This window comes from Anser cygnoides, chromosome 16 (assembly GCF_040182565.1).
Source record: "Anser cygnoides isolate HZ-2024a breed goose chromosome 16, Taihu_goose_T2T_genome, whole genome shotgun sequence".
Taxonomy (NCBI): domain Eukaryota; kingdom Metazoa; phylum Chordata; class Aves; order Anseriformes; family Anatidae; genus Anser; species Anser cygnoides.
Window position 1 is genome coordinate 3252562 of NC_089888.1, and position 26626 is coordinate 3279187.

At 50.0% G+C, this 26626-nt stretch overlaps 1 protein-coding gene and 2 long non-coding RNA genes across 5 annotated transcripts in view; 2 read left to right on the forward strand and 1 right to left on the reverse strand.

Moving 5' to 3' along the window:
- The window catches only part of LOC106040788 (uncharacterized), an 88840-nt gene extending 82443 nt beyond the window's left edge, over positions 1 to 6397 (forward strand). Inside the window, exon 6 of the long non-coding RNA XR_010825322.1 lies at positions 1893 to 6397. This is a non-coding gene — a long non-coding RNA (uncharacterized lncRNA). The remainder of the gene's footprint in view (positions 1 to 1892) is intronic.
- Positions 1 to 22325, reverse strand: part of NTSR1 (neurotensin receptor 1) — a 48782-nt gene extending 26457 nt beyond the window's left edge. The window contains exon 1 of the mRNA XM_013188883.3: positions 21456 to 22325. Coding sequence (XP_013044337.3) covers positions 21456 to 22118 — 663 coding nt within the window. The 5' untranslated portion in view covers positions 22119 to 22325. The remainder of the gene's footprint in view (positions 1 to 21455) is intronic.
- LOC136786488 (uncharacterized) lies at positions 6431 to 18310 on the forward strand. Of its 3 annotated transcripts, none has more exons than XR_010825320.1 (4): positions 6431 to 8877; positions 10231 to 10822; positions 11976 to 12061; positions 12887 to 18310. It is a non-coding gene; the product is annotated as an uncharacterized lncRNA (long non-coding RNA). The 3 variants fall into 3 exon arrangements; XR_010825321.1 differs by having other exon boundaries at positions 6431 to 8606; positions 8696 to 8877; positions 10231 to 12061; XR_010825319.1 differs by having other exon boundaries at positions 10231 to 12061.
- Positions 22326 to 26626: the final 4301 nt, after the last annotated feature.

The following is a 26626-nucleotide window of genomic DNA, read 5'->3' on the forward strand; positions in this document are numbered from 1 at the left end:
GGTGCTGGGTGAAGAAACTCCTTGGGTGCTGTACAGGGCTTGGCTGCCTGCAAAGACACACATTGCTATTCCTTGAATTCAGACTCTGGTTGCAGATTAGAAAAATCTCTATTTCCCCATGGCAGTTCAGCCTCCTGCATGCCAATTTGCAGCCTGTTAACAGTAGGGTTGTTTTTCAGAATTGCCTTTCTCAAAATCCCAAAGGTCTGTGGAGGAATGGCTGAAAATGGTGGCGTAGGAGCTGGAGCAGAAACTTACTTCTGACACTCTAAATTCTGCATTGCAAGAAGCAGGAGCAAAATCCCTGCAGACAGGGAAAATCCCTGCAAGCCCTTGGTCCTGTTCAAGGGTCTGAGCTTGGCTGCAAAGGCTGACGGTAGCAGCATCCTCTGCTTGCAGAGATGCTGCAGCAGATGTTGCTTACACTGACCTTTGCTATGCATTAACTAAAATCATTTCCTTTTTAAGCACGAGAAATTCATGGTAAAAATCACTGCGTTTATCCCTAAGGCAGGTCTCCCAGACACAAGAAGAGTCAATCTCAGGTAGAAACTTTTCCTCTCCAAACAGCTGTGGAGGCAGAGTCCTTGCAGAAGAGGAGGTGATTTAGCAAGATGAAATAATCACAGTGTTATGCATGCAACCAGGATTTCCCTGTTAATTACCTAACTGGTTAATTAAGGGGTGATTTTTTTATTAAAATTAATTCTTATCTTTGTAAAGTACATGGCATATAAAGAGGATAGTACAGAAGTGTTTATCACTGATGCCCTAAGATGCTAATTTCCCTATGTTATGACTTGTAATCAAGATTAATTTTCTCTGACTTATCCTCCAAAGGAAAGACTTTACACCGGTTTTGACATTTAAATTACCTTAAATTTGCAAGTCCAATATTGCCATAAATATTCATAGCCAAGAATCGAGTATTTAGTCCTTAATTTTTTTAATCCACTTCTCAAAACCGGTTTCAGAACAAGCACAGGGAGATGGAGGCCGTTTTATTGGGAGCACCTGGCTTTGCTACCAAGAAGCAGGCTGACAGCCCATGTTTCTGTTTGGTGCTATCTAACGCTAAGGAAGGAGCCCCCCAGCTGAAGGCTGGCTGTGATATACATGTATATTACATGTATATACATGGATATTACATGTATACATGTATATACACATATATAGATATGTGTATATACCCATGCCTGGCTGTGCTCACAGCCCCCAGCTGAAGGCACATACCTGCACACGTCTGCCTCAATAAAGGGCAAATTGGCTTGCTCAGGAAACATTCTCCTCCTTTCCGTGACCGATGACTTTTTGTATCTGGTACCTTGAAATGCAATTAGTTTGTCCAGGCTTTTTTTCTCCCTTCAACAGCAAGGCAGGGCTGGAGAAACAGCGGTATCACTATTCACTTCTCAAAAATCTCTCTATTTGCAAAAGGCTAATGAAAAAGGAAAAAAAAAATCCACCAAGCTTTACAGTGACCTCTCCTACCCTTAAACCAAGAAATATATTTAAGCAGCTACATCTGAGACGAGCCACTGCCAATGCTTTAACTAACTCAAGACTGACCACAGCAAATACTGTTCTTATGGCACGTGAGGATGTCCTTCAGCTCCCCCGCACCCCTTTAGGCCTTTAGGTGCCTCTCTTGCTGCCAGGGGCCTGTGGGTGACAGCATCCTTACCTTCCTTAGCAGCTTTGCACCACAAGGACCAAGCTGACTCACTCTTGCTGACCAGTTAGCAGGCAAGTCACACTCACATTGATTTTCTGATGTATAACCGAGGTGTCTGCTCCTACGTGAAATAAAAGAAGGACCTGCTAGCCAATATTTTTTGTTTGCTTGTGTGCTTCTCAGTTCATTATTCTAACAACGGGTGTTTTCTCTGCAGGCAAAATCCTGCCTCACAATGGATTCCAGAAGCACTTCGAATATTTTCTTCTTCAGGTCAAAAAGAAATTCTGATGCTGCCCAAAGTTACAACAAGGGTGAATTATTCAGCTGGGATAAGACTGGCCTTATAAAATGAGCCCTCCAAGTTTTGAGGATGTGAGCAGGGACATAAAAGATCTGGGATTTTGAGTTCAGGCTTGTCTCTGCCAGAAATACTGAAAAGTGTAATTATTTGGTGGGGTGGTGTTCCCCTAAATTCAGTGTCAGGACAATACATTTCAGTCTTTCTAGGTTCGCCCCCCATGAAGGACTGGTCTTGAGAAGGATGAGCATCAAAACTGGTGAGGATGAAGCTCTACAGCTCTGAAGTGTTTTGAGAGACTCCACTTGAGCTAGAGTGGATAAAGGAGATGTCAGAAATCTTGTGCTCTGCTCTCCCAAACAACTCTCTGCAACGTAGGAAGAGAAGCTCCCGTGTCAGGCTGGTAGCAAAAAAAATATGACAACAGCCTTAAACTTTTTGATTTCTGAATCAGTAAAAACCGAGAGTCTTTTAAGTGACAAGTTCTCATAAATAATTCCATCTAATGGAAGATACTTCGGTAATTGCGATATTTTAATTTCAGCCCTTTAAGTGCAGAGAATTCTCATTAGCTCTCAGCGTTCAGGTACTGTGATGAATTTTCATGGAGAGAGAGCAGCATACATAGCACTGAAATGGCGGAAGGAAGTCAAATTTATTCAGCATTTTATGGACAAAGACATTATGTGGTTCATTAAGCAAAACCATCCATTCCCTTCTGGGTACGAGAAAGTTTTTATTATTCCTTTTTTTCAAGTTAATAAACTGAGGTAGAAAATAACTAGATCTGATCTAAACCTCTTCTTCGCAAGCATTTTCACAATGCCTTCCTCTGTTTTCTAGCAAGGTTTATTATTAAATAAAGCCTTAAAGTGACCTGGAAAGTCTGACTTTCCATACCTCAATCTAACTCCCGCGTAATATTGCTTTGACTAAAGGCAATAAAAGGATCCACGAGGGAGCTGAAATGCCAGGCTGGCAGGCTGAATACGTGGATATTATAAATGAATAAAGCAATATGTAGACTTCAGGAAAAGACGCGTGCCATTGCACCAATACAGAGGGAATTTGGCCTGCAAGCAAAGCCTGTAGTTGTTTAAATGAATTTGCAGTACCTTGGAAAAGCAACTCTTCTAATTGCCGTATGTTGCTCACTCTGAAACCAAGCTGTGGAAATTAAAACATCCGTGTCCTTTAAGAAAAAAAAAAAAAAAAAAGGAGAAAAAGAAAAGGGGAAGCAAGGGTGCTGGAGCAGGGGGAGCAAGGATGAAGGCGAGTGCTTGTTACACCCTGACCCCTGATCTCGTGAAGCCGTGGCTCACAGCATCTCAGCTAAGCAGGGCTCAGCAAGGAACACTGTGGGCAAAGCAACACGAGTAGCAGCACATTTCCCTTCTGATTCTTTCTTGCCTTCTACGTGTCTTCAAAACCAGGTGTAAGCAAGGATGTAAATGCTGCTTCCTTCATGTCCGATGCCCTTCCAGTGAGCAGGCAAAGGTGAAGCTCTGCAGGTAAAGCCGTTGGCAATGGGAGCCGCTGATGTGAGTCATTCCCTCCGTTCAGCTTGTATTGAATTACCAGCTCAGAGAGGCATCGCTTGATTTTAAGATAGAAATTAAACGTTTGCAAGACCCAACTCCCTGCTGGGCTGCTGTTTACGATCAATATGTGAGTGATCGTCAGCAAAGAGGACAAGCACTAGAGCAGTGCCAGACCTCAGCCAGCCTGGAGGATTTGCTCTGCATCCCTTTACCACTGCTGCAAATGTTTTCCTTTGGGTATTTTTTTAGACACGCAGCTGCCTCTGTGCTCACCCAGACAAGGCATCGAAGCTGGGTCACCTGGATCCAGACATCCCCACACCAAGGTGTGCTTCTCCTGCCTTCTCTCATTGTCTTCCTTGATCATCTGAATCTTACAGGGTTTGTTTCTGGTTACCTTCATTTCTCTCTAATCTTGATATTAATCCTACTTGATATTCTCCTTTTTATCTGTTGATATAGGAACTTTCTATCCCCAACCCCAACCATGCTGTCATCCTCCTTTGATAGCACCCAGCTTATTATTGAAAATAGCTCTTCTTTACTTACACATCTAACTCATTTTACCTTCCTGCACAGCTTAATTTGGAAAAGCACAGCCACAAGGACAGGGTTATGCAGCTCTAACCACTTTACCAGCTTCACAGCTTCTACAAGGGAGCTGGGAAGCGTAGGTCGCTCCTCGCTCAGCCTCGACCCAGGTCTCTTTGCAGGCTCAGCTGCCACAAGCAGCCAGACCTGCAATGGCTCTTTCAGTTTAATTTCCAAACCACCTTCTCTGATCTTTCCTCCTCTTGCATGAAGAGATGGCTTTTTGCTCAAAACACATGCATGTAATACCAGGGACGGCTTTAATTCTGAAGGCAGAGTTCAAACCCGACGGAGCGCACTGAAACGTTGCACAGGCGGGGACCTGTCTGGGGCTCATCCACAAAGCATGCAGAGGTTCTGCTCTGCTGCTCAGCCCTCGGTAAAGCAGGAATCGTACAGATGAAAACGGGGATTTGTCTGATGGTTAATGATACGGTCAGAGTTCTTGCACAACCTCTGAGCAAAAATAAAGAGCCCGAACCAAACGTAAAGAGGGAGAGGCACCAGCCAGTTGAGTGCTATTTGGATTATTATATTTAGAACCTATTAGGGAGCTTATTAAATACCCTTCCTGCAGGATCTCTCTGGTATAAACCTGGCACAGACGAGGGAAAACATTTGATCTTTAGCAGGGAAGGAACATGAGCAGGCTAAAAAAAGGGTACGCTAGAAAACCAATACTTTAAACAAAATGAATCAAGAGACAATGCCAAGAAGGCTGCGCCTAACTTTTAGGGGAAAATTTATGTTTTTGTTTACTTATTTATTATGCATTAATTGAAATGCTTAAAAGAAGTGGAACCTGGCTCAGTGTTTGATGAAGCCCAGGCAGACATGCTTTGACTCAGTGCAATGAGACACTGAGAGCTGTATGAAAAATATAACCAGAACGATCTGCTTGTATAATTTAAAAGCTTTGAGCATTTACGGCTATATTGTGTGCTGTCATAACGCAAAGAGAAGCTGAAAAAAGGACCGAGCAAATTGCAGGTACACGCATTACAAAAACACCCGAAAAATGTCTTTGTCCTGTGAGGAGATGCAAATAACCGACAGCCCTTAATTGCCAGGATTAAGTGGAAGGGCAAACCTTGTGCCCCTTGAAGCCTGTCCTACCCGCGTTAGCAGCTGTGGGTAGCTGCCCTGTGCACCCTTGCTGCAAAAGCTGTGTCTTTTCGCCCCCTCCCATGGAAGGCAGCTGCTGAAACGGGCTGCAGCACGCGGGGAGCCTCAGCAGGACACGCAGGGCGAAGGCTGATGCCAAGGGATGGGGAGTCCCAAGCTGAAGGTGCACGGTTCTGCCCTTGCTCAAAGATCAGGAGTTACAGGCAGCTCATCTTCTCCGGAGACTGGTGAATTTGATGAACAGCGAGTTTTTGGAAGGAGACCAAAAGCTGCTTGAGGATTCAGGTTAAATTCAACGAACAGTCTTGACAAGAAAAAAAGGGGGGAAATGTTGAACTCTTGCAGTGTTTTGAGACAAATGTTAACACATTTCGTTTCAGCGTATTAAGTGAAAAAACACGCTGAACTTCTGCTTTATTTCAGAACTGTCCTAAACTAAATAAAAAAGAAGGAAGGGTTATAAGCCAAACAGGAAGAAAAGTATTTCACCTCAGCTCAAACTAAATGCTTTATTCACAAACAAAGTGCTGTAGGTCAACCCCAAACTAATTGCTTTGTTTCTCCCATCTCTGCAAAATTTCTGAAATCTTTCTTCTTGGTTTGATCCAAACACATTATTTTTTTCCTTTTATCGTGAATTATTTCACTCCAAAGCCACAAAACCCATTGTTCTCCCGAGTGAAAGAGTAACATCTCCAGTGGAGAGAGAGGATGAAGGAGAATGAGTGGCAGGAGTGCTGCTGCATCTCTGCAGTGTTTGAGCCTGGTTTTCCTGCGACAAGCACTGAAAATGGCTAAGGGCAAGGGAGGATCGACATCTCCTGCCACAGCAGCCCGGAGACACCACCAGCATCTGGGGAAAGCCAGCACCGAGCTGTGACACCCCTCGGTGCACCCCAGGGCTGTTTCTCTGTCCTGCAGCAATGCTGTGCGGGGCCATTTCATCACAATTAGGCAGAGACATCTCCACGAGTACGTCTGTGCAAGTGACAGCTGACTCCTCGGTAATGACACCTTTAGAGACAATTATGACAGACAATTGTTTAACGAGAGCTGGCATTTTTCATAAAAAAATAATTCTATCGATGAAGCACGAAGACATTTTAGCTTCGAATCTCCGTTGTTTCAGCCAAGCCCATCTTGGTGGTTGACAGCCTTAACTACATTGCCCTGACCAGCTGGCTCTGGACTGTTCATACAGCAAGCACTGTTTGATGTAACGTCAAAATCTAATCAACGAAATCAAGCTGGCATCCTCATGAGCGCCAACGCAGGCAGAAAACCCACCGCCAGGCTTCAGGACTTCCTTGGACATTGCAGGTGGGTGCCGCAGGTCTTCATGGCCCTCTGCCTTCACCTCCCTCCAGCTGTTCTTATCTTCTTTCTAGTGTGACACTGAGAGGCATCCGCCTGCTCTTTCTTTGCAGGGAGCACCAAATATCTTCATTTTCCAGGTATCATCTGGGCTGAGATTAGTCATTCTTGACACGGGCATTTTCCAGTTAACAGATTAAGTTTCTCCTACTGGGTACAAAGTATGGGACGTTATCTTGCAAAGTTGATTCATTGCTTGATGTTTGCTGTGCTCTCAGGCTCTGTTACTTCTAGAAGGAAGGGCTGCTGTTGCAGCTCAGGAGAGATGGAAAGGAAACTGGGAACTGCTGGGGCTGGCGAGATGCCGCCCTCCTGCCAGCCCACCTTCCAGGGTGGAAGGTGGAGCTAGATCCAAACCAGCAGAAAATCGGTGAAAGTGAGCATTGCATTAACAACCCAAGGCTTGCACAGCCTCTGGGAACTGCTGCAGCCAATCCAGCAGTCTTCATGCTTTGAAAAATAATTTCCTCTCTCTCCTTTTTGGCCAGAGCAGTGTCTGCTGTTCGTTGGTTTAGACAGTGAAAGAGTGGAATATTTTGGAAAGAATGAAAAAAGTAATAATCCACGAACATTTCCAATTCCTTCAGATCTTGCTTAATATGCCTTTAGATTTTATTAAGAAGGCAAAGTTGTTGACAGTAAAATTATTTGCCTGTGCTGGGAGTGGTAAAGCAGATTGTTAGACGCGGAGAGAAGGGAGCTGGCTGCGCTCATAAATAAGTCAATGTGTTACTCCTGCTAGACTGGAAGCGGGATGACAGCTCCTCCACACGCTGATGCTCTACTTCTCTGCGACCTTCGCTAAACTGACGTTTGCTAAAAATACCCTGTAAAGGCACACGTGAAGCTTCAGGGCTACGGACACACCTGGAGCAGGGGAGACTTTAAATGGGCAGGTTCCAGCTCCCAGCCTCAAAACCCAGCCACGTTGCCTGTTGCACCTGCGCCCCCATTTCATGTGCCCAGCTCTCCACTGGGCGCCTGGGCCATGGCTTTGCCTCCACGCAGCCCAGGGCTGCTCTGCTTCCCCAGTTTTGTGCTGCACACGCCTGAAATTCCAAAGCTCAGCACCAGCTGGGTATGGAAGTTCCCCTCTTCCTCAAAATGCTGCTCACTTGCAGCCAGCAACCGCCCCAGAGCCTGCCAGGGCACATCACCATCCCTCCACGAGACCCAAGGGAAAAAGCAAATCGAGTGTCACTGACACCCAGGCTTTTCCCCCTTTATCTGCAATTCGATGTCAGAGAGCCAGAAGGAAAGAGAAAGCAGGAGTTTGACAGGGTGATTCATGCTCATCTTTACCTCTGCAGACAACAAGTTACCAAACAGCCGCTCTCTCTGTCCCTATCTCCTTATTCAGCACGCAAACAAGTGAAACAATAACATTTTAATTGGATGGGAATGGAAAAGCTAGAGGACAACAGTACTGTCACAGCTGCCTCAAGTTCCTGAGCCACGTGTCATTACTTGGGAAGGTAACGCCTGAAGGAGCGAGCCCAACAGCAGAGCTGCCACGAACAACTCCTTTGGGAAAGGACTTTCCTCGCAGCGCAGCAAGGACAGCCTTCGGGGCAGGGACCAACGCTCCTGCCCTTCCTGCATTAAAAAAAAACCCCTACAGCTCCAATTAGGAGGTGCTTTAATTAAAGAGAGGTAATGAAAGACTGCCCTGCTCAGCTCCGATGCTAACTTGTATCTGAAATCACTGCAAGGTGAGCAGCGAGATGTCTCCCCGTGTGGTGCAGGGATCGGGTCCTTGCCGACGGTTCCCCAAGGGTCACTGCAGCTGCAAGCCCAAATTTTGGAGAGGCGCAGCCCGGACCGCACGGTGCATCGAGGCTTTTGGGATGAGGCCCTGTGCCAACACAGGATGTGTCACCGTGAATCATCTGGTTTCAACGCGCAGAACCGTTCCCTGAATCGTGGCGAAAAGCACGAATGTTCTGCGCTGAAAAAGGAAATTCACTGCCTCCTTTTTGAGCCAAAAATAGGGAAAAAGGTTGTGTAATTCATTTGCTTTGAATAATAAGCATTTCAAAGTTATCTAAACAGCATTAATAACGGGGAAATCTCTGTTTATTTTATCAGTGCGTTTTCGACATGGGATTGATAGTGGTGCTCCAGGCAAGCTTGTCTCCTTCATCTTCAAGCCCAGAACTGCACCCAGCAGCTGGGAGAGGCTGGGCAGCAGCCCCGTGCCACCCAAAAACCAGCCCACTTCTCTTGAATGCTGTCTTGTAAGCAGGAGGAAAAGCTGAAGCATTTTGTGGGTGAGTCCTGGAACAAACTGTTTTTTTTAGGGGTGACCAATGCACATTTCATCCCGGAGTTGCCCCCTTTTCCATCCCAAGCAGCTCTGCAGGAGCCACATTCCTGACAAGCTGCAGCTAGAACTGTTAATGGCAACACCAATTGCTAATGACAAAGCCGTGCTTATTTTCAGCTGAATTTCTTGTCTCCCTGGATAATAACTCTGCTTTCTTCAGCAGTCTTTGCAATTCATTCTTTGTGACAGGACACAAAAGGCCTGTTTGCTAGATCCTTTATCTCCAAAAAAACTTTACCAGGGTATCAAATGAAGGTGTGAAAGCTCCATCAAAACAACTGCTGTCCCAGGCTGGCAAGTCACAACTCACAGCTCCATGTTTGCTGATAACAATTTTCAGGTGTCTCTCTCCTAGAAAGGACACGTGCAATAGCTGGCCAGAGGCTGTGCATCCCTTGCACCCCATGGAGCTCACGGCAGGGCTTAAACAGCCCCTGCGTGACACCAGGGAGGGAGAGATTTGTAGGATGGAAATAGAGAGAAACACATCTTGCCCTGAAAGTCAAGGTATTCCTTTGGTGCAAGGAGCGGGGCTGTGGATCAGCCTCCCAGAGGGGAAAGAAAATCCACTGCTGGAAAGGAATTAGTGCCCAGCAAATCTGCGGCTGGGCTTCGGGGTTGTATCAGCGGTACCCGCAGGGCATGAGTCAAAATAATCTCTACAGCTGGATCGATACACGTGTCCTTAAAAGCAAGCTGCTCTCTGCTGCCATGAGGACTGCTCAGGACGGCATCAGCCCCACGGTGTCATCCTGCAGGGAAAGTCAGGGACTGACCTCTGCCGGGCACTGCCACCGGCCCCAGAGCCACCAGTCCCAGCCCCATAAAACTGGGAAATGGGAAAAGCCCCATAAATCACTCCAGCTGGCCCCTTCTCATGGGATTAGTGAAAAACCACCCTGCAGCGTGTTTGGGCTGGATTTGAAGGCATGGCTGTGATTTTTGGCACTGGTGGGCATGGTCCCTGCCTGTGCCAGGCCAGGTGATCCCACGGAGGGTGCGGAGCAGGCATGCAGCTGCTGGGCTGTGCTCCAGCCACAGCTGTGCAGAGCGAGGTAGGAGCTGCTCTGAGAGAGATCCAGCCTTGTTTTACAGGCAGAAAGGCCTCTTCTGCACAGCAGGAGGTCTACAAAACTGTCATTTCTTGCCCTGTTTCTGCCCTTTTCTCTTTACTTCTGTTTTTTACAGGCTGCCAAAGGATTTCTTATTGCCTTTTTTTTTTTTAATTGAAACTAAGTTAGTTATTTTTTTTCACTTAAGTAGTCAGTGAGTTTAACAACAGTTTCCATTATTGCAGGGAGAAGAAACCAGCAACCTTCCCATCAAGAAACAGAGAGGTTTTGGACTTTTTTGTGTGCGAGCAGGGGACATAAACTCACAACAGGAAAGGCAGCTCCAGAGAGCCTTAAAGGCAATTTTTGCCTGGGCAATATTTAAGGGATGGAATTTGCTACAGCAATACATGATATGATAAAAACCTCTAGAGTATGCCCTGCAATTTTCCCTTTCCCAACCGGACTTGTTTGAAAGGAATGAAGAAGCCAGGCAGCATTTTCTCTGGGTCACCATACGCTCAGCCGTGGCTCTTTAGCTGCTCAGCAGCGTGTTCTTCTCTAAGAGCTGTGCTTGCAGTAGCCAAGGGGCAGGTTAAACCCGGAGTTTTGTGTCTTTCCTTTGTGAACCACAGAACTGCACTTCCACAGCAATCTGCAGGGCAGGCACCAAAATCAGCCTCAGCACCAGTCGCAGAGCCAACCACCTGCAAAAGCCCCTTTGCATTATTCAGCACCACACAGCCCGAAGCAGCTTCTCTGCAGAGCTGGAGCACGAACCTGATTCACGGCAAAAAGAAACCCCAAACTGATTCCTGGCCGGGCAGCTGCTCTTAGGTTTGGCCACATTTCTCCTCTGTGACACATGAATGTGCTCAGGAGTGATGGGACAAGGAGAGACCTGGGCAGGGTGGTCACTTCTCCAGAGGGTGGGAGGGACCCAGAAGGACCTAGGTGGAAGGACAGACGCAATCCTATTAATAGAGTCCCTAACGAGGTGCTGAGCCCACAGCATTACACCTGACAAATTCATCACATGAATGTATAAGGGGATAAAACAGCTGCGGATAAGTGCAGAGCACGAGAATGTGTTCAATGTCATCTTAAACTTGGCGAGATTAATTTTCCCGACAGCTCGTCTAAAATGGAAATGGGCTACGTAATTAAAAGAAATAAAACCCCCACAGATGGCACGTTGCGGGATCAGTGCAGTTTACCTTTGCAGGTCCCCATCACCCCCATTGCTGGGGGAGGCGAGGGTGCTGTGGGGGCCTGGCCCCTTCCCCTGGCTTAGGGCCGCATGGCCCTTTGCAAAATTTAGCATTCACCCTCATTTGTGCAATACCCATCTGCTTTCTCCTCTTTCTCTCCTGCTTATCTGGATGTCAGCATGTCCCAGAGGTTTTAATCCCTCAAGCCCTTTCCTTGGGCTGTGGAACCAAGAGCAGGATGTAAAGCACTGATTTTTTTGTGGAATGGCAGCCTTAGATGTAGGTTACTCGATTCAACTATCCTTAGCACGTGTCTAAAAAGCACCAAGCGCAAATCAGCACCGTATAAACCGGAGTAATAGAAAAGCCAGGCTGTTAATCTTCATAATGTGCCTCTCAGTGGGGATTTCGCTTGAACGTTCTTTGCATTAAATATGATATCAACTGCTGGATACGCAGTTATAAATAAATTAAAGGCCATAGTTAAGTCAAATACCGTCCGGCTGCTGACTGCAGACTCCAGTGTGAGCGCTGGTCCCAATGGAGTGGGCAGATGCAGTCGGCTGCCCAACTCGCTGGAGGAAACTTCCACAACTGGTGCCCTGGGAAACTCGTTTTGGGGTCAGGCAACCCCTCAATGGGGCTTACAGTGTCAGCCCAGGCTCTGGTGGTGGGTGCTGCATGGCAGGAAAGAGGAGGGGTTTGTTGGAGCTGAAGTTCAGCAAAATACCTCAAGTACGTGGTTGTTTTCATTTGATAAATGACTATTTTATTTATAGTGACACGGCCAGTCCTGCTCTTCTGGCAAAAAGGAAAACAAAGCTGGTGCTAAACGGCGCTGAGACGAATTCATCGGATATTTTAGGTAAGTAACTGCAGAAACTGCTCTTGGCCTGAGAGTGGAGAAAGTAATAGACGGGTTTGACTGCATAAATATCCAAGCAGAGCTGAAGCCCTTGGTTATGGCAGTCAAAGCCCCGGCGCAAGGCTGGGTGCTGCTGCAGGAGATTCAGCCCTGAGAGGTGCTGGTGCTCCCCACAAAGCCTGCTGCACCATCACAGCTGCCAGCACAGGGGTTTTGCAGGGCCGGGCAGTGTGCAGGGTGTGAAGCAAAGGGATTTGCTTGCCCCCCCTTGCTTTGTAGGGCAGCGGGGAGGAGGCTGCTGGATTTGTGTGCTGGGCTGGGATCGACTGTCTGGAGCCCAGAGCAGGACAGGAGGACCTGGGGCTCTTCTGGCTTGCTTTGGGCTCCAGGAACAGCCTTGGTGCCCCACGGTGAGCTCAGCTTGGTGGCACCAACACAAAGGCAGGAGAGCACCAGTGTGGGATGAAGTCAGCCGGTGGCTGCGCTGTCGCACCACATCCCTCTGCCCTCCTGGCTGCTGCCCTGCCCACTAAGCCCTCTCTAATTCCCTGAGCAGCTTTCGGAGCCTGCCAGCTTATTTTTTTTTAACCAACCTGCTACAAAAACATGAAACCCGGGCCCTCTGCTTTCTCCATGCACTCATTAGGGATTTTCTTCAGGAAAACCACACAGCCATGAGGCAGTGAGCCTACCTCCTCTTGTGCTGCTGAGGACAAGAGCAAAGAAAATTCAATTCGATTTTTGGGGAAAAAAATAAAAAAGGCATATCTCAAAGGAGCCTGTGAACTTATCAGTTACTTTCTTTGTTGCTGCTTTTTCCCCCAGTGTCTCTCCCTGACTCTTCTGCGTCTCGGAGCCTCTGCTGCTAAAGGATTTGTCTCTCGGCACTGCTTTGTCTCGGGGCTGGACCGGGATGAACAGACGGGCTGCGTGTCCTGCTCCTCTCCGCACTGACATACTTTCTAGCCACATGCCTGCAGAAAATTTTGCCCTTTGAAGGGATTCTTCCATCCCCAGCTCTCCTGGGCTGCTCTGGAGCTGTATTTCCCTTCCCTCCTACAGTCCTTTATCACACACTTGGAGTTAAAGGACATGTAAGCATGGCAGTCATAAGACCATAACTGACAGTGGTTAAAAAAAAATAATTGTGGGCTTTGGGGAGGGAAAGCCATTCCTATGAGTTTCTCTTTTGAATGAAAAGAGTAAATTAAATGTATAAATTGTCCCCTTAAGGATAAAATGGAAGGAGCAATCAATAGGATGACGCAAGCAACGAGCTAAACTTTCCCAGTGGCTGCGTGCATTTCATTTTTATAAGGTGGTTTTGAAAAATTCACAGAATAGCAGTGAAATGCAATTTAATATTAAATTGGTATTGAACATGCTCAAGTACTTATGGACTCATTAAACAAGTTCTCCAAGGGAGCAGTCCTACCAAGTACTGAGACCACAGTTACTCAGCTCAGCCTGCAAGGGCAGGAGAAGACCCATCAGCCCGGGCTGGGAAGGCAACCAAAGATTCATTGCAGGGCAGAAACATGGGAACATGGGCTGCGAGTTTCTCCTGGAGCCCCTGCTCAGAAAGCAGAGCTCCACCCTTCAGCTATCTAAGGTGGTATCTAGCAGAGAAGACAGCCAGGCTTCACCCTTTTGCAAAGGCAACCCTCCTGCCGGCTCCAAAAGCCAGGGGAGTGCTCCAGGACGTGGTAAATCCAACCACACCTGGTGTCCTCCCGTACCTGCAGGAGGCAGGGTGTTGGCAGCATCTGAAGCGTGATCTCTCCTGGTGTTTTTCATCAAGGGGGAAGGCAGGGAAGGATTAAAGTGGAGCTGCCCCAGTTCGTGGAAGCAAAGGCCCCCAAAGAGCTTCCAGGATCCCTGGGCTCTCCTGGGCAGCACACCATATACAGTGCTTGCTCATCTCCTTCCTTTCAGCGCAGACTGCGATGGAGGAGCTCCCTGAAGGGGGAATGCTTCTCTCGAAGCAAGGTAAAGCATTTGCTTCAAGAGCGCATGCTGGCTCTAGCAGCAGCAACCCTAAATTTATTCTTTATTATCTAGAGGGAGTAGTAGTTGGCAGGAAGCACCAGCGGGCATTTGCAAAGAGAAGGGAGCACGGTGCTGAAATCAGATGATATTCCCAGCCCTGTCTGGGCTGTCTTCTATATATTTAGAAACGCACTTGGCAAAGGGACAACTGGAAGGTTTTATAAAGGGAGATTTACAGCACCGGGTGCAGCATCTGGGGAGATGTAAATCCGCAGGCTGGGTGCAAACTGTGGGCGAGGAGCCGGCGGGCACAGGGGCGAGGGGTGGCTCTGCTGGAGCCAGCACCAGCACCGCTACCACCAGCCCCAGCACCGAGCCTGGGGCACGTCTCTAGAGGTGCTTCTAGATTTTTCATGAGCACTTTTCATAAAAGAGAGAGTTTTCTTTCCTTTCAGATAAGAAAGACTTTTTTTTTCCACTAGGAAAATCTCATCTCTGTGACTGCTGTCTTCAGCTGACAATCATCTCTAGTCCCTGAGAAATTAAAAGTTTCAAAGAAACCTCACTGAACTTTCTTAGTCAAAAGTTCTGTTAAAGAGACTTTGTTCACTCTATTTTTTTTTTTCCCTGGGAGAAAAGGAGCCCCCATGGGGCCAAGCCCAGCAGCACACTTTCTGCGCTGAGAAATATCAAAATACGGGCAGGTTCCTGGTGGACCAGAGAGGGAGGAGGATGGACATGCACACACGTGCCTGGCAGGTGTTTGAGTACAGGGATATGAAAGTCTCTCCCTGCTATTTCCCTCCCATCCACAGCAGATTTAACAACAGATACTGTGAATGCAGGAAAACACTGGAAAACAGTAGCTCAAAAACTTCTGCTCCCCAGAGATGGTCAGCACCACATCACTACCACCTTGCCTGAACCATCTCCAAGCCCTTGTTTCCTGAATAACTCATCAGCTTGACTGATTTATCATCAGCTTATTTTATAATCCCACACCTACAATGCTTTGAAATGGGATTGAAGAAACAGCAGCTACAGGAGGCAAAGAGCGGGGGCAGCTCTGCGCGAGACCCTCGGCTCGGATGTGTCCCTGCAGGGGCAGCAGCAGCAGCCAAGGCAGGGCTGGCCTTGGATGGTCACACCAGAAAAGGGACAACAGGGTGTTCAACTGGTGCGAAGGCAGCAAAAAGGCTGGGAAAGGTGAGAATTTGTAATCTGCTTTTCCTCTGCCATGCCAGCCCAAGCTGTGAGAGGGACACGGGGTACGGAGATGCGGGAAGATGGGTGCTGGAAGCACCTCCAGCTTCACGTGGGGTGAGTGGCTGATACCGGAGAGCAACCAGCTGGATCAGGGGTGTAATACCCAAGCTTCACCCGCTTAGAGCAAAGGTAAAGAGGGATGTCAGCACTGGGGCTGTCGGTATCACCATCTCACCATACCTGATTTAGGGCTGGACGGCCACCAAACCCCCATCTCATCACTGCCATCCCCCTGCACAGCAGCACCCATCCTGCCACAGCCCTCAGCAGCCTCACAGCTGGGAAAGGTGACGGCGGCAGCCCCGATGCCCAGACCCAGCTCTGCACCCACCTGGGGGTCCCGTAGCAGGACGTTGCCATCACGGGTGCCTTGGGCAGGACGCAGAAGCATTTCTAAACATCAGAGAGCGAGAGTGCCATCTGCGAGCCTCCAGCAGATGCGGCACAGAGCTGAGAGTGCAAGCCTTCAAGGGGAAGGAGGGAGGAAGGAGGGAGAAGACAATTAAATAGCTGTTTTAAATGATTTGGAAGAAGATTAAAGGCAGCTGGAGGTTTTTTTTTTTTTTTTTTTTTTTCCTTCTCTGGGAAGAGGAACCACCAGATTACCTTCATCTCTGCTGCCTTTACAAACTGCTGTTAAGAGGAAACCTAAAAGCTAAATTGATGGGCCACATTTCCTCACTTTTTATTCCCTCCAGCTGACATCTCAGGAAGGGGGGGGGGGGGGGAGGAGGAAAAAAGAAATCAAGTGAATAAAAAAAAAAAAAAAGAAGAAGAAATTATGTAAGAACTGGCAAAACGCAGCAGGCCAAGTGGTTATGTAAAGCAACGAACACAGGAGCTTATTTAATTCAGATCTAGCTGTAAGACGGACCATCGTGTAAAGGGCCGGGGATTAGTCGGACTGAATTAAAGCCCCTGGGTCCCTGGGCAGCCTGTGGGAAGAGGCAGCCCCTCAGGGATGCTCAAACCGCCACGGACAGGCATCACCCTGGGGCAGGTATCTTTCCACCACTGCAGGGATGGATCCAGACACTCTCCAGCGCCAGCACCTTCATTTTCTCGTCTATCTGGCGGCACCCACAGGAGCACCGTGCCCTGATGGGACACCTGGCATCGGACACAGCCCTGCCACCGAGGTGCCAACCCACGCTGCTTCCTCCGCGGGGGCTAACGGCACCCGGGGGGGCTTGCCCAGTGGGCAAAGACCCTTCGTGGGTTCTCTGTGGCCAAAATAGTTCTGCCAGCCAGGCTCAAGTTGGGGGGGGGTTATCACTGTGTGGAGCTGTAGCGAGTGACTGAAAACAGTTCTGTTATTAAAAGCCGTAGCAGGACTTTGGCTGTGACTTAAGGAAAAGAGGCCGACTTCAGCTCCTGCAGCGAGCGCTGGTATAAACGCAGCATTCCTGAGCTGAGGCCATCGGCTAATCCTGGATACGACGCGCAAGCAAACGCGGGGAGAGCTCAGCCCTTGGGTTTTATGCGCGGCTGTTTTTCACGTATTACGGCGAGAGCCCTGCCAGATTTACCCGCACGGCCCCGCTGGGTGTCCTGTGGGGATGCAGGACGTGGTGGGCACAGCCCCACTGCCCACACCGCCCATGGGGCAGGGGGCTCCCCGTGCGTCCCAAGGGTGCTCCTCACTGCACGAAGGCATACGGAGGGGTTTGTGACACCGTGCACAAGATTAAAAACTTTCTGGGCCTCTCAGGTAATGGGAGTTGAATAGATGTCCTTGGAAGTGCGTGTGGAGTCAGCAAAGCATCCATGCCAGGCAGCAGCTGCTCCCAGAAGGGGCTACTCCGGGCGGCCAAGGCACAGGTCACAGCATGGGAACAGGTCTGGGGCACCTCACGTCCCCCAGCTCCAGCGCCCTGTCCTTCCGTCCCATCCCCTCCAGGTCTGAGGCCCATCGGCACACTCCTTCAAAGGCATCGCAAGAAGAAAGAAAGAAAGCAGAGGACCTCCCTGGGCAGGCGCTTGTTTCGTGCGCGGTAGTATTTACTCTACAACTCAGCAGAACTGGGAGCAGGCTCCATCAAACATAACAAAGAGGGGAGCTGCAGGGTGGGCTGATGCAGAGCAGAACCGCGTCGAAGTAGCTGCCCACCGAAACCGGTGAGGAGGGCCACAGGAGCTCCCAGGGAGCTTTCCCAGAAGTTGCCCTATGGACCAAGCAACCTGGAGCCGATGGAGCTGTGACGGTTTGTGGAGGCTGCTGCCACGTGTTTTAATAAGCGGGTTCACACCAGCTGGCCGTGCCAACAAAGCACCAGCATGTGTCAGACACGCTGCCCAGGTCCCGTAAACAGCGAGCCTTCTGAAAGGAAGGAGGAAGCACTTCCCTGCTGAGACCAAAAGGTTGCAAATGGCCCTGCCGTGGTCTAGGGGACGTTCTGCAGCAATGCCACCCGAGCCCAGGCTGGGCCACGCTGCGGGACGGTACAGCTCTGATGGGAATTGAGTTAGGGGCTGGCAGGGAGCTGCCCGCACCCTGTCTCCACTGCCTCTATAACCAGTCCAGGATTCATTAAAATCCTGAGATTTTAGGTCAAGGAATTGCCTGACTCTGTGCTGGGTGCTGGGAGCTGCACCAGGATCGCGGGTACTTCTTTAAACTTCCTCGGTTTCCCCAGGTCTGCTGAGGACCTCTCTGGAGAAGAGCTGTCAAGGTAAGACAGTAAGAAGCACTAAAGGAAAATGGTATTTGCACAACTCTCTGGCCATTCAAATTAAGACCTCTTTAAAAGACAGGACAGAGAGTGCATGGTGCTAGCAGCGTGTGGGGCAGTCACTCAGCCGTCCCCTGCTCCGAGGAGCTTCCCCAGAGCCAAGAGCAAAACCACAACAGCCGAAACCACAGATACTGACCCACAAAGGAACGGGGCACCAATCTCCTTCCGTCCTGGAACTCTTTTGTCTGGTGCTGCCACAACGAGTAGCTTTTACAGCCTCCTCCAGTTGAAGTGGCATGAAAACATTAATTTACTTGTATGGAAATGGCTTTGAGAAGTGCTTAATTTGTGTGGAAGAAAAAAAACACCATAAAATTGGCTGCAGCGTGCGTGAGGGGACGTCTGCCAGTTAAAGCGTTAACTAGACCTAAATGATGTAGCTATAATGGACTTATTCCTGCCACCATACCCCAAAGCGATGCCAGTATTCAAAGCAGAATCCCTAACGAAGAGAAGGAACAGGCAGGCTTGGTGCTGGGGAGCACAGAACAAACCAGGTTTTCGCAGCCTGATTTAGGATGCTGCAAGGATGGTGATAACCAAAGCCGGGGCACGGAGCTGTCGTAAAGAATTTGCTATCGGAGGTGGGCTGTTGGGTGCCCGGCTGTGCCCGTGGCTCAGCTCGGCGTGGTGACAGCCGCAGCACGTCGTACGCGGTGCTCTGCCTGCTCACCAGGGTGTGCTTCGCCGGGCGGTCTGTAATTACTGAAACAATACCAGTAATAGCTTCTTCCAGGTGCTGTGCAGTTTTAGTGGTACAAGTTAAGTCATACGAGCAAAAATCTAATATGCCAAGTGTTGTTTGAATAGTTACTCTTCTTTTTCTTACTGTAAAGGAACCTAATTGTCCGCACAGTCTAGCTTTCCTTGGGATCGTCCTTTAAAACCTAAAGATTCAAAGCCAATAGCGAGGAATCTTTTCAAAGAGAGACTTAAATTAATACCCTCAAATGTTCATCCTGGGAAGGCTGTTCCAGTCCAGGGAGGAGCGTTCTCCTGGGCTTATCCGAGCTCTGAGTGGGCTCCGAGTCTATAAATGGCTACATTTGCTCTGTTCGGGGACTGGCTTGCAGTCAGTCACCAAATAAAACCTCTCGGAGAACTGATGGTTTCCAAAAACATCCCGATTTGCTTTAGACAGTATGCCAAACAGGAAGAGTGAAATATGTTGAGTGATTTATTACCAGAGATTTGCCAGCTTGAGCAAGTGTATCACTGCTCCGCTTAATTAAGGACAGAAAATGAACGCAAAGAGATGCAGAGACCTGCTCTAAAGCAGCTTCAATCCTCTGCAAAAGTCAAGGGCTCCGACTTCCAAGCTGCAGGACCTTTGCGCACCACTCTCCCGCATCACCACTGCCCTTTCTCACAGGTCTTCCATTATTTGTCTTTTTTTTTAAACCTCTGCATGGCGTACGAGGTGAGAATGCCCGACCACACGCTGTGCGATGGTTTCCATTAATGCCCTTCAGACCTGACTTGCAGCTGCTTTGCTTATTCACTCCGGAGCCCTCCCCGGCCCGGGCCCTGCTTCACACTGTGCGTGTGCTCCTTCAGAGCTTGGGGGAACGAGCCCAAGCCCTTAAATAAGCTTCCCAATAAGCAAAGCCACGTTTCTAACCAGATACCCTGAGAAGGAAAGGTATGGTGTCCACCTCCCCATAGCTCCCCCCAGTAATCGCCTCCTTCTTTTTACTTTTAAATTAAATCACAAGTGAACTTAAAATAAAACACACAAGGAAAAGCCCACAGGCAAAGTTCACGTGTTATTCATTCACGTCTGCCTACTTCTTACTTGGGCAGCAGGACAAGGTAGATCCTGAACAATAGCAAGACTGTAAAATGTGTTGAGAATTGTTTAAACTGTAATCTCCGAAGACGTAGCTAGGAAATAATCCGCTCTCTTTAGCCCTATCATGTTAACACAGAGCAGGAGTTTAATCCTAAAAGGGAGATGAGTGGAAATAATGCATTTCAACCACATTGTTCGCAAATCAGATGGCTCACGTCTCCTCAGAGAATAGAGAATTTGGGTTAGGCACGCTGGGCTGCCACTGGCAAAAACTACAGAGCATGTACAGGAGAAATACAGCCTCCAGGATCTCAAGGTGAAAGTTAGGTACCAGGACAACATTCAGAGGGAATTCAGTGCTTTTGGTTATGGGGGCAGTGGTGGGAAACTTGGAGAGACATGCTTAAACATCTAACGGCTCCGGGCTTAAACCTACCCGCTTGTACCCTCGCCCCCCTTTTAGCAGGAGAAAGGATTCTGATTTGTTTCCATTTACGTTCCCTCCCTTTGGCTGCAGGAACATTTCAAAGGCGTTAGTACACTTGCAGTTTTAAACTCTAATTGGCTACTGATTAAACCCACCTAATATTCATGTTCCAAATAAAAGATTGAGGAGCTATCACATGTAAGCCTGGCAGCAAAGGAGCTATGGAGATCGGCGTCTTGCTCTTTCCGCCTCTCCTTCCACTCCTCTTACATTTTTCAAGCCTAATGCTCCAGTGAACAAATGCTTCGAGCCCTCAGAGCACCGGAGCGCTGCAAGTGTTGACGCTGAAATCCTTTCCACGCCTGGGAGTGTTCGATTTAGCAGTGCGTGGAGACCAGCAAAGCCTTCCTGAACTCGGGAAGGGGTCTGCTAGCTAAACCAGCTATGGATTTCCCTGAAACAGCCAAAACACCAGCTGCTGGCTTTGAAGATGCCGTTTCTTTCCGAAGCCTATGCTTGCACCCAAAACTTTCTGACATCGGGGTCTGGTGCTACGCAGAGGAATGGAGCTGTGGATCAACCCAAGGAGCTGGGAGGGGGAGGAGAGGCGGTTTTATTTCCCCTGCTCCTGCTGGCCCCTTTCCAGCCGGAGGAGAGGAGCTTGAGGCGATGCTGGGGGGGGGGGGGGAGATCTGTGCATTTTTCTGGCGATGAGCTGCCAAGTTTGGGGAGCCCCCGAGCGCTCCTGCTGCGCTGCTCCTGGGGCAGTGGCCCCACGGCGGAGCGGGGACCGGGGTACCCCTGGGTGTGCGGCACAGGGGGGTCCTGCTCCAGGACCGGGTGGGCTCCACACACTGCCTGTACTGGGACAGCTGCTCTGGGGGGGGGGGTTGCACTGGCTCGGGTTGGTTTCAACCCCATGTGGGATTTATCCTAGTGCAGGATTAACCCCTGTGCAGGCTCACAGCGAGCAGAGCTGCCCCCTGAGCCCCCAGCCCCTGCTGCCACCCCAAGCCAGGCTGTCCCATCAGGGCTGCCAGGGTCCCCCCTACCCAAGCCGGCTCCCCCCGGTCCCAGCTCCCCGTTCCCCTCCTGGCTCTGCCAAGTTTGGGCTATCAGAGCCTGGGGAAGGAGGCGGCTGCCCGACCCCAACCGCTCAGGATCCCCGGCCGCCTGGCTCCTCACCTGGATGACCGTCTTCAGCGTGGAGGTGTCCACGATGGCGGTGCAGACGAGGGAGTCCGGATCTTGGTTCTTGAAGTAGATCTCCCCCATGGTGAAGATCATGGGGATGGCGAGGAGGAAGGAGGCGATCCAGATGCAGCTGATGAACTTCTTGGTGCGGCTGCGGGACATGATGCTCTTGGCTTTGAAGGGGTGGCAGATGGCCATGTAGCGCTCCACGCTGAGGCTGGCGATGTTGAGCGCCGTGGCGTAGGTGCAGGCGTCCCGCAGGAAATAGTAGCCCTTGCAGACGGCCCCCCCAAAAGCCCAGGGGTGGTGGACCCAGATGAAGTTGTAGAGCTCGATGGGCATGCAGAGGAGGAAGATGAGGAGGTCGGAGAAGGCGAGGCTGGCCAGGTGGTAGTGCACGGTGCTCTGCAGGTTCTGCAGCGACTTCTTGCGCACCAGCGTGTACGCCGTGATGGAGTTGCCCACGGTGCCCACCAAGAAGAGGGCCAGGTAGATGACGGTCACCATGACTTTGGAGTAGATGTCGGTGTTGACGTCCAGGTCCTCCTCGTCGGGCCCTTTGGGGAGCAGCGGGTCGGAGCGGTTGGAGGCGTTGGTAAAGGCGCTGGGCTGCGGGCCGGGGGGGCCGCCGGGGGCAGAACCGTTGGGGTGCATCCCGGGGCCGGGTCGCCCCGTCGGGGGCTGCGGCTCGCCGGGAGCCGCCGCTGCTCCCCGCCGGGGGGGACTTGGCCGGTTTTAAGGCTGCGGGGAGGAGGCGCCTGCCCCTCCCGGGCTGCCGCGCGTGTGTGCGTGTGCCCGGGTGTGTGTGTGTGTGTGTGTGGCAGCGGGGGACACGCACTCACCCCCTCCCCTTCTTGTCCCGTCCCCCCCCCTACCCCCCAACCCCCGGTCCCCCTCCCCTACCACCACAGCATCCTCCCCTGGCCGCCCGGCTGCGCGCAGCCCCGCAGCTCCGGAGCTCTCCTCCTCCCCGCAGCTCCCCGGCGCCCAGATGTGCCCTGGCAGGGCAGGAGCCTCCCTGCACACGCACACGCACACATGCACACGCACACATGCACACGCACAGCCCCGCCGGGAGGCTCAGCGCCCCCCCCCCCCCCCCCCCCGCGCTGCAGCTGCCTCCCCCCCGGCCCGGGGCCGTCCCCTCCGCTCGGCTCCCTCCTCCCCAGCCCCGCCGCCGCCGAGGGTTTTGCAGCCCCAGCCCCAAAGGACCCCCCCCCCCCCCCTCCACTCCCTCGTGTATCCCCTCTCCTCCATCCCGTGCAAAGCCAGGCACAGGCGGGGCTGCAAGCTGAGGGCTGGCAGGGGGCTCTAGAGGGGTCCCGGCACTGCTAACATCCCCTCTTCGTGTCCCTTGGGAGATGAGAGGCACGAGGGATGCTCCATCCCCCCTTGGACTTCCCCACTACTAGCCCCCCAAATACCCCCCCCCCCCCCAAACACACACCCTGCTGCTGCTGCTAGGAGAAATGCATTTAAAAGAGGGAAAAAATAAACCCCTACAAATATCTCCCTCTGCCCTGGGACTTCTCAGACGCATAGCACAACGACAGCAGCAAGCTGCTTTGCTTTGCCCCCCCCCCCCCATGACTTTTCCCTTATCAGATCCCATCAGATTTCCCATCCTCAGATGTGGGATGTGTGGTCTCTGAACTGTCCTGTTGCAGGGGAAGGGTCTGCAGTGATGCTACGGAGATGCTGAGGGTCAAAGGGGGATCCTCCCCACCAAAGGGCCCCCAGGATGGGCATGGCTGAGTGGTCTGCTGGGGGCTGCTGAGCTGGCCGCTCCCTGTAACACCCCAGCGAGCTGCTCACTCAGCTGTCTCCATCATAAATCTCTTTACTACTGCACAGAGGCTACCTAGGAAAATCCCATCCAGGGAATCCTTGATTTGGTCAAAGACAACCCATAGTTTCTCCCATGTATTCATGGACAGATGCTGGGTTCCCAAACACCAGTGGGCTCCAAGTGCACCGAGGTCCTGTAGACTGCTTATCCATTTGATGCAAGAAGGTCTCTAAACCTGCAGTCGATCAAATAATCGCTGCGTGAACATAGTGGACTTTACACAGCCATCCACCAGGAGCCAATATTCCTCCAAACTTTCCTCTTCCTAAATCTGGCTGACAGGGTCACCATGGAAGGCTGACCAAAACCAGATTTATTTAGTCATATGTAGTCATACAAAGACAGAGAGAGATGTTTTCTAGCTCTCATCCCACACTGGTTTAAAGAATGACTAATAATCTCTTAACACCAATGTTCCTTTCATTTAAAAGCCTCTGTTATGAAATGTCTGTTAGCAGAGAGCAGTTTGCCAGGGCTGGTGTTCCCAGCTGCTCTCACCCCTTGGTCCTGGTCCTTGGACGGGTTCTGGGGATGGATCAAGAATATCCCGAAGAAGGAAAGTGGGACACGAAACGTGGTGGGCTGTGCTCACCGACTCTGTCTGAAGGAGAGCTGCAGCTGGGGCGTGTGCCCAGCATCCCTATTGCTGGACCCCCCAGCTGGGGGGAGCTCCTGGCCCTGTGATCCAAGCCCAAACCCACGCTCCCGTGCTAAAGCACTTCTCCCCTAGAGGCAGCGAGAGAGTTCCTTTGGGATCCTTGTCTATCACGAAGAGTTATTGTCCCTTCCTGGCCCTGTAACTTCATTTTGGCCTTGTGGAAAGCAATTGCTATCCCCACAAACAAGCTACCCATCTGCTGGCCTAATTTTACAGTGTGTGTGTGCACGTTTATATCAATAGCTGTCTGTAGAAATGCTCTGTTTTGGATCCTGTTGCCTCATGTTGCTGCACGCAGACAATGCAGGCAATGCTGCTTACGAGGAGGAGATTACATCTCCTTGCTCTGTCCCAGCAGCTGTCCCCGGGTGCTCAGTGAACCACCTCCTCCACGCCAAGTGCTGGCAGGCAATATCAAGCAATATGATTAAAAGAAAATCCTAATTACGCTCTGAAATATTAGATACCTGGAATCAATGCAGCTGTTGATTTACAGTCAATGCTTTACCAGGCTGGTACAGTTTGTGTCTGTTGCCAAATCTCTCCTTTCTTAAAAGCACGTTGGAAGGGTACCTGCCACCTAACGAACAGGCTGATGGCTCTGATCAGTAAAGGCTTCAGCAGGATGTTTCTGGGAGTTAATTAATTTAATACATCCTATTAATTCCTTGGCAAGTCTGGCTCAGCCACACATGAAGCATTCCCACTAGCATGGGCATGTACATCTGCTCTGTTCTTTTTTCTTGTAGATCTGGGTTTATCTCATGCCCTGGGATAAAAGACATAAAAGACACTCATTCATACAAGATCCCAAGACCAGTCTCATGGCTGCTGAAGGTGCCCTGTGGTTACAGGTGCCTTGCAGCACACTGGGTGTCTGGGGTCAGAGAGACAGGGCTAGGCTGGCTCTTTTTCAGGCGTCCCTAGCAGATGAGGATACCAAGACATTGCTCCTCTCTCACCACAACTAGTTAGCTTGTACCTCTGGTAGAGGCCATCTGAGGGCATGGCCGCATGACTACATGTGAAATCATGATGTGGTTCTCAAACATAAACCAGTGTTGGCAAATTTACCACCAGCTTATCCCAGCTGAGATGGAGTTTGCTGGCTTCCCAGAGTCTGACTTCTGAAATGCAACCCTGCCGTTCCCCATGCAGAAGTGTGGGTCACTTTGTAAAGAAGAAAATAAAAGAAAGTCTTGGTCTATCTCCAGATGGAAAGGGGTAAGCCTCTCCCCTGTCTTTTCAGAAAGTTTTTGTTCTACCTTCTGTCCAGGCAGAGGTGTTGCTGTGTCAAAGGAAGACGCCAGCTCTGTTCCTGCCTCTCCGTGGAAAACATCTTCCCAACACACCTTTAGTCTCCCCATCGCTCGTGTGTGGTCTGAGGGATATGTGCACTCCCTTCCCTGTGTGGGATATTGAAATGAATGCCAAAACTCTCTTCACAACTTCACCTCTGCTCCCTGCAAGGATTTCGTCGGTATTCTCCTTCAAGCAAAAGCAGAGCCGGAGGCGCATCGCCCTCTCCTTGTGCACCAAAGCCTCCAACCTAAATCCCCGCTGTTTGTTTCTGAACTAGCCGACCTTTTAGCTAAGCTGGGCTCGTTTTAATATATTTTGTATGTGTGTGTCTGTGGCTTAAAAAGGAAAAGTATCGTGGAAACCAACGGGAGCCTGATCTCAAATGTTACAGCAAGGCATTTACTTAAAATCTTGCAGGAAAATGTCACCCAAAGACCTTGTCTATTAAAACTTCCTGGACTTTGAGCTGAAGGTCCCACAGTGCCCAGGATATGAGGCCCACAGGTTGCCTCACTCCCTTTTATGTTGACCCAAGTGTTTTTCTTCTTTGCTTTTCCTGTTACAACTGGGGACCCCTAGGAATTTTTCACATTAACCCTATTGCAGTCTGATTTCTCCAGGTGGGATTTTTCTGAAGGACACAGAAAGCAGCAGACAGAAAGCTCTGCGAGAAGCAGGTGCTAAAAGACAGCATCAGCCCCTTCCCTTGCTGAGGTCCCAGGTCCCAGTCCTAAATACCTGTTAGAGCAGGTTCCTGTGTCAAATAGTGCTGGGCTGATTCAAGCCTTTAAAAGCAGATCCCAGAGGACTCACTGGGACAGGTACTCCCTTCTTCAAACATCCCTAGAAGCCAGGAGCGTGTAAGGTGGGTTAGGAAGGTAAAATCCTGGGGATCACAAGGCTGTTTCAAGGATGCTGCACTTGAAAAAACAAGAAAGTGAGGGAGAAAGGGGTGATAGAAAAATGGACATATATCAGCTTTGTTGATGACAATATTGAATGCATCATTACTTATAGGCATGGGAGTGCATCCCTTCCTAAACTCAACATATTGCAAAATAAAGCATTGCTAGTTTGGATGAGCAATAAAAGATTCCCAACTGCTGCATGTTATTTAGTGTGTTTGGCTGAACTGATTTCAGGAGAGTATTTTAAATCAAAGCAGTTGATACACGGGATATTTATTGCTTCTGATTTTTGTAGCAGAGGAACCTGCTGAGACTTCTCAGTGTGAGCACAGTGATGTGTGGGTCGGCAAAAGGACAGACTATGCTCAGAACAGAGCAATAATCACACATCCCAGCATTGTGTCCCTGGGCAGATTTAAAAGAAAATAGGAAACTGGAAAAATAG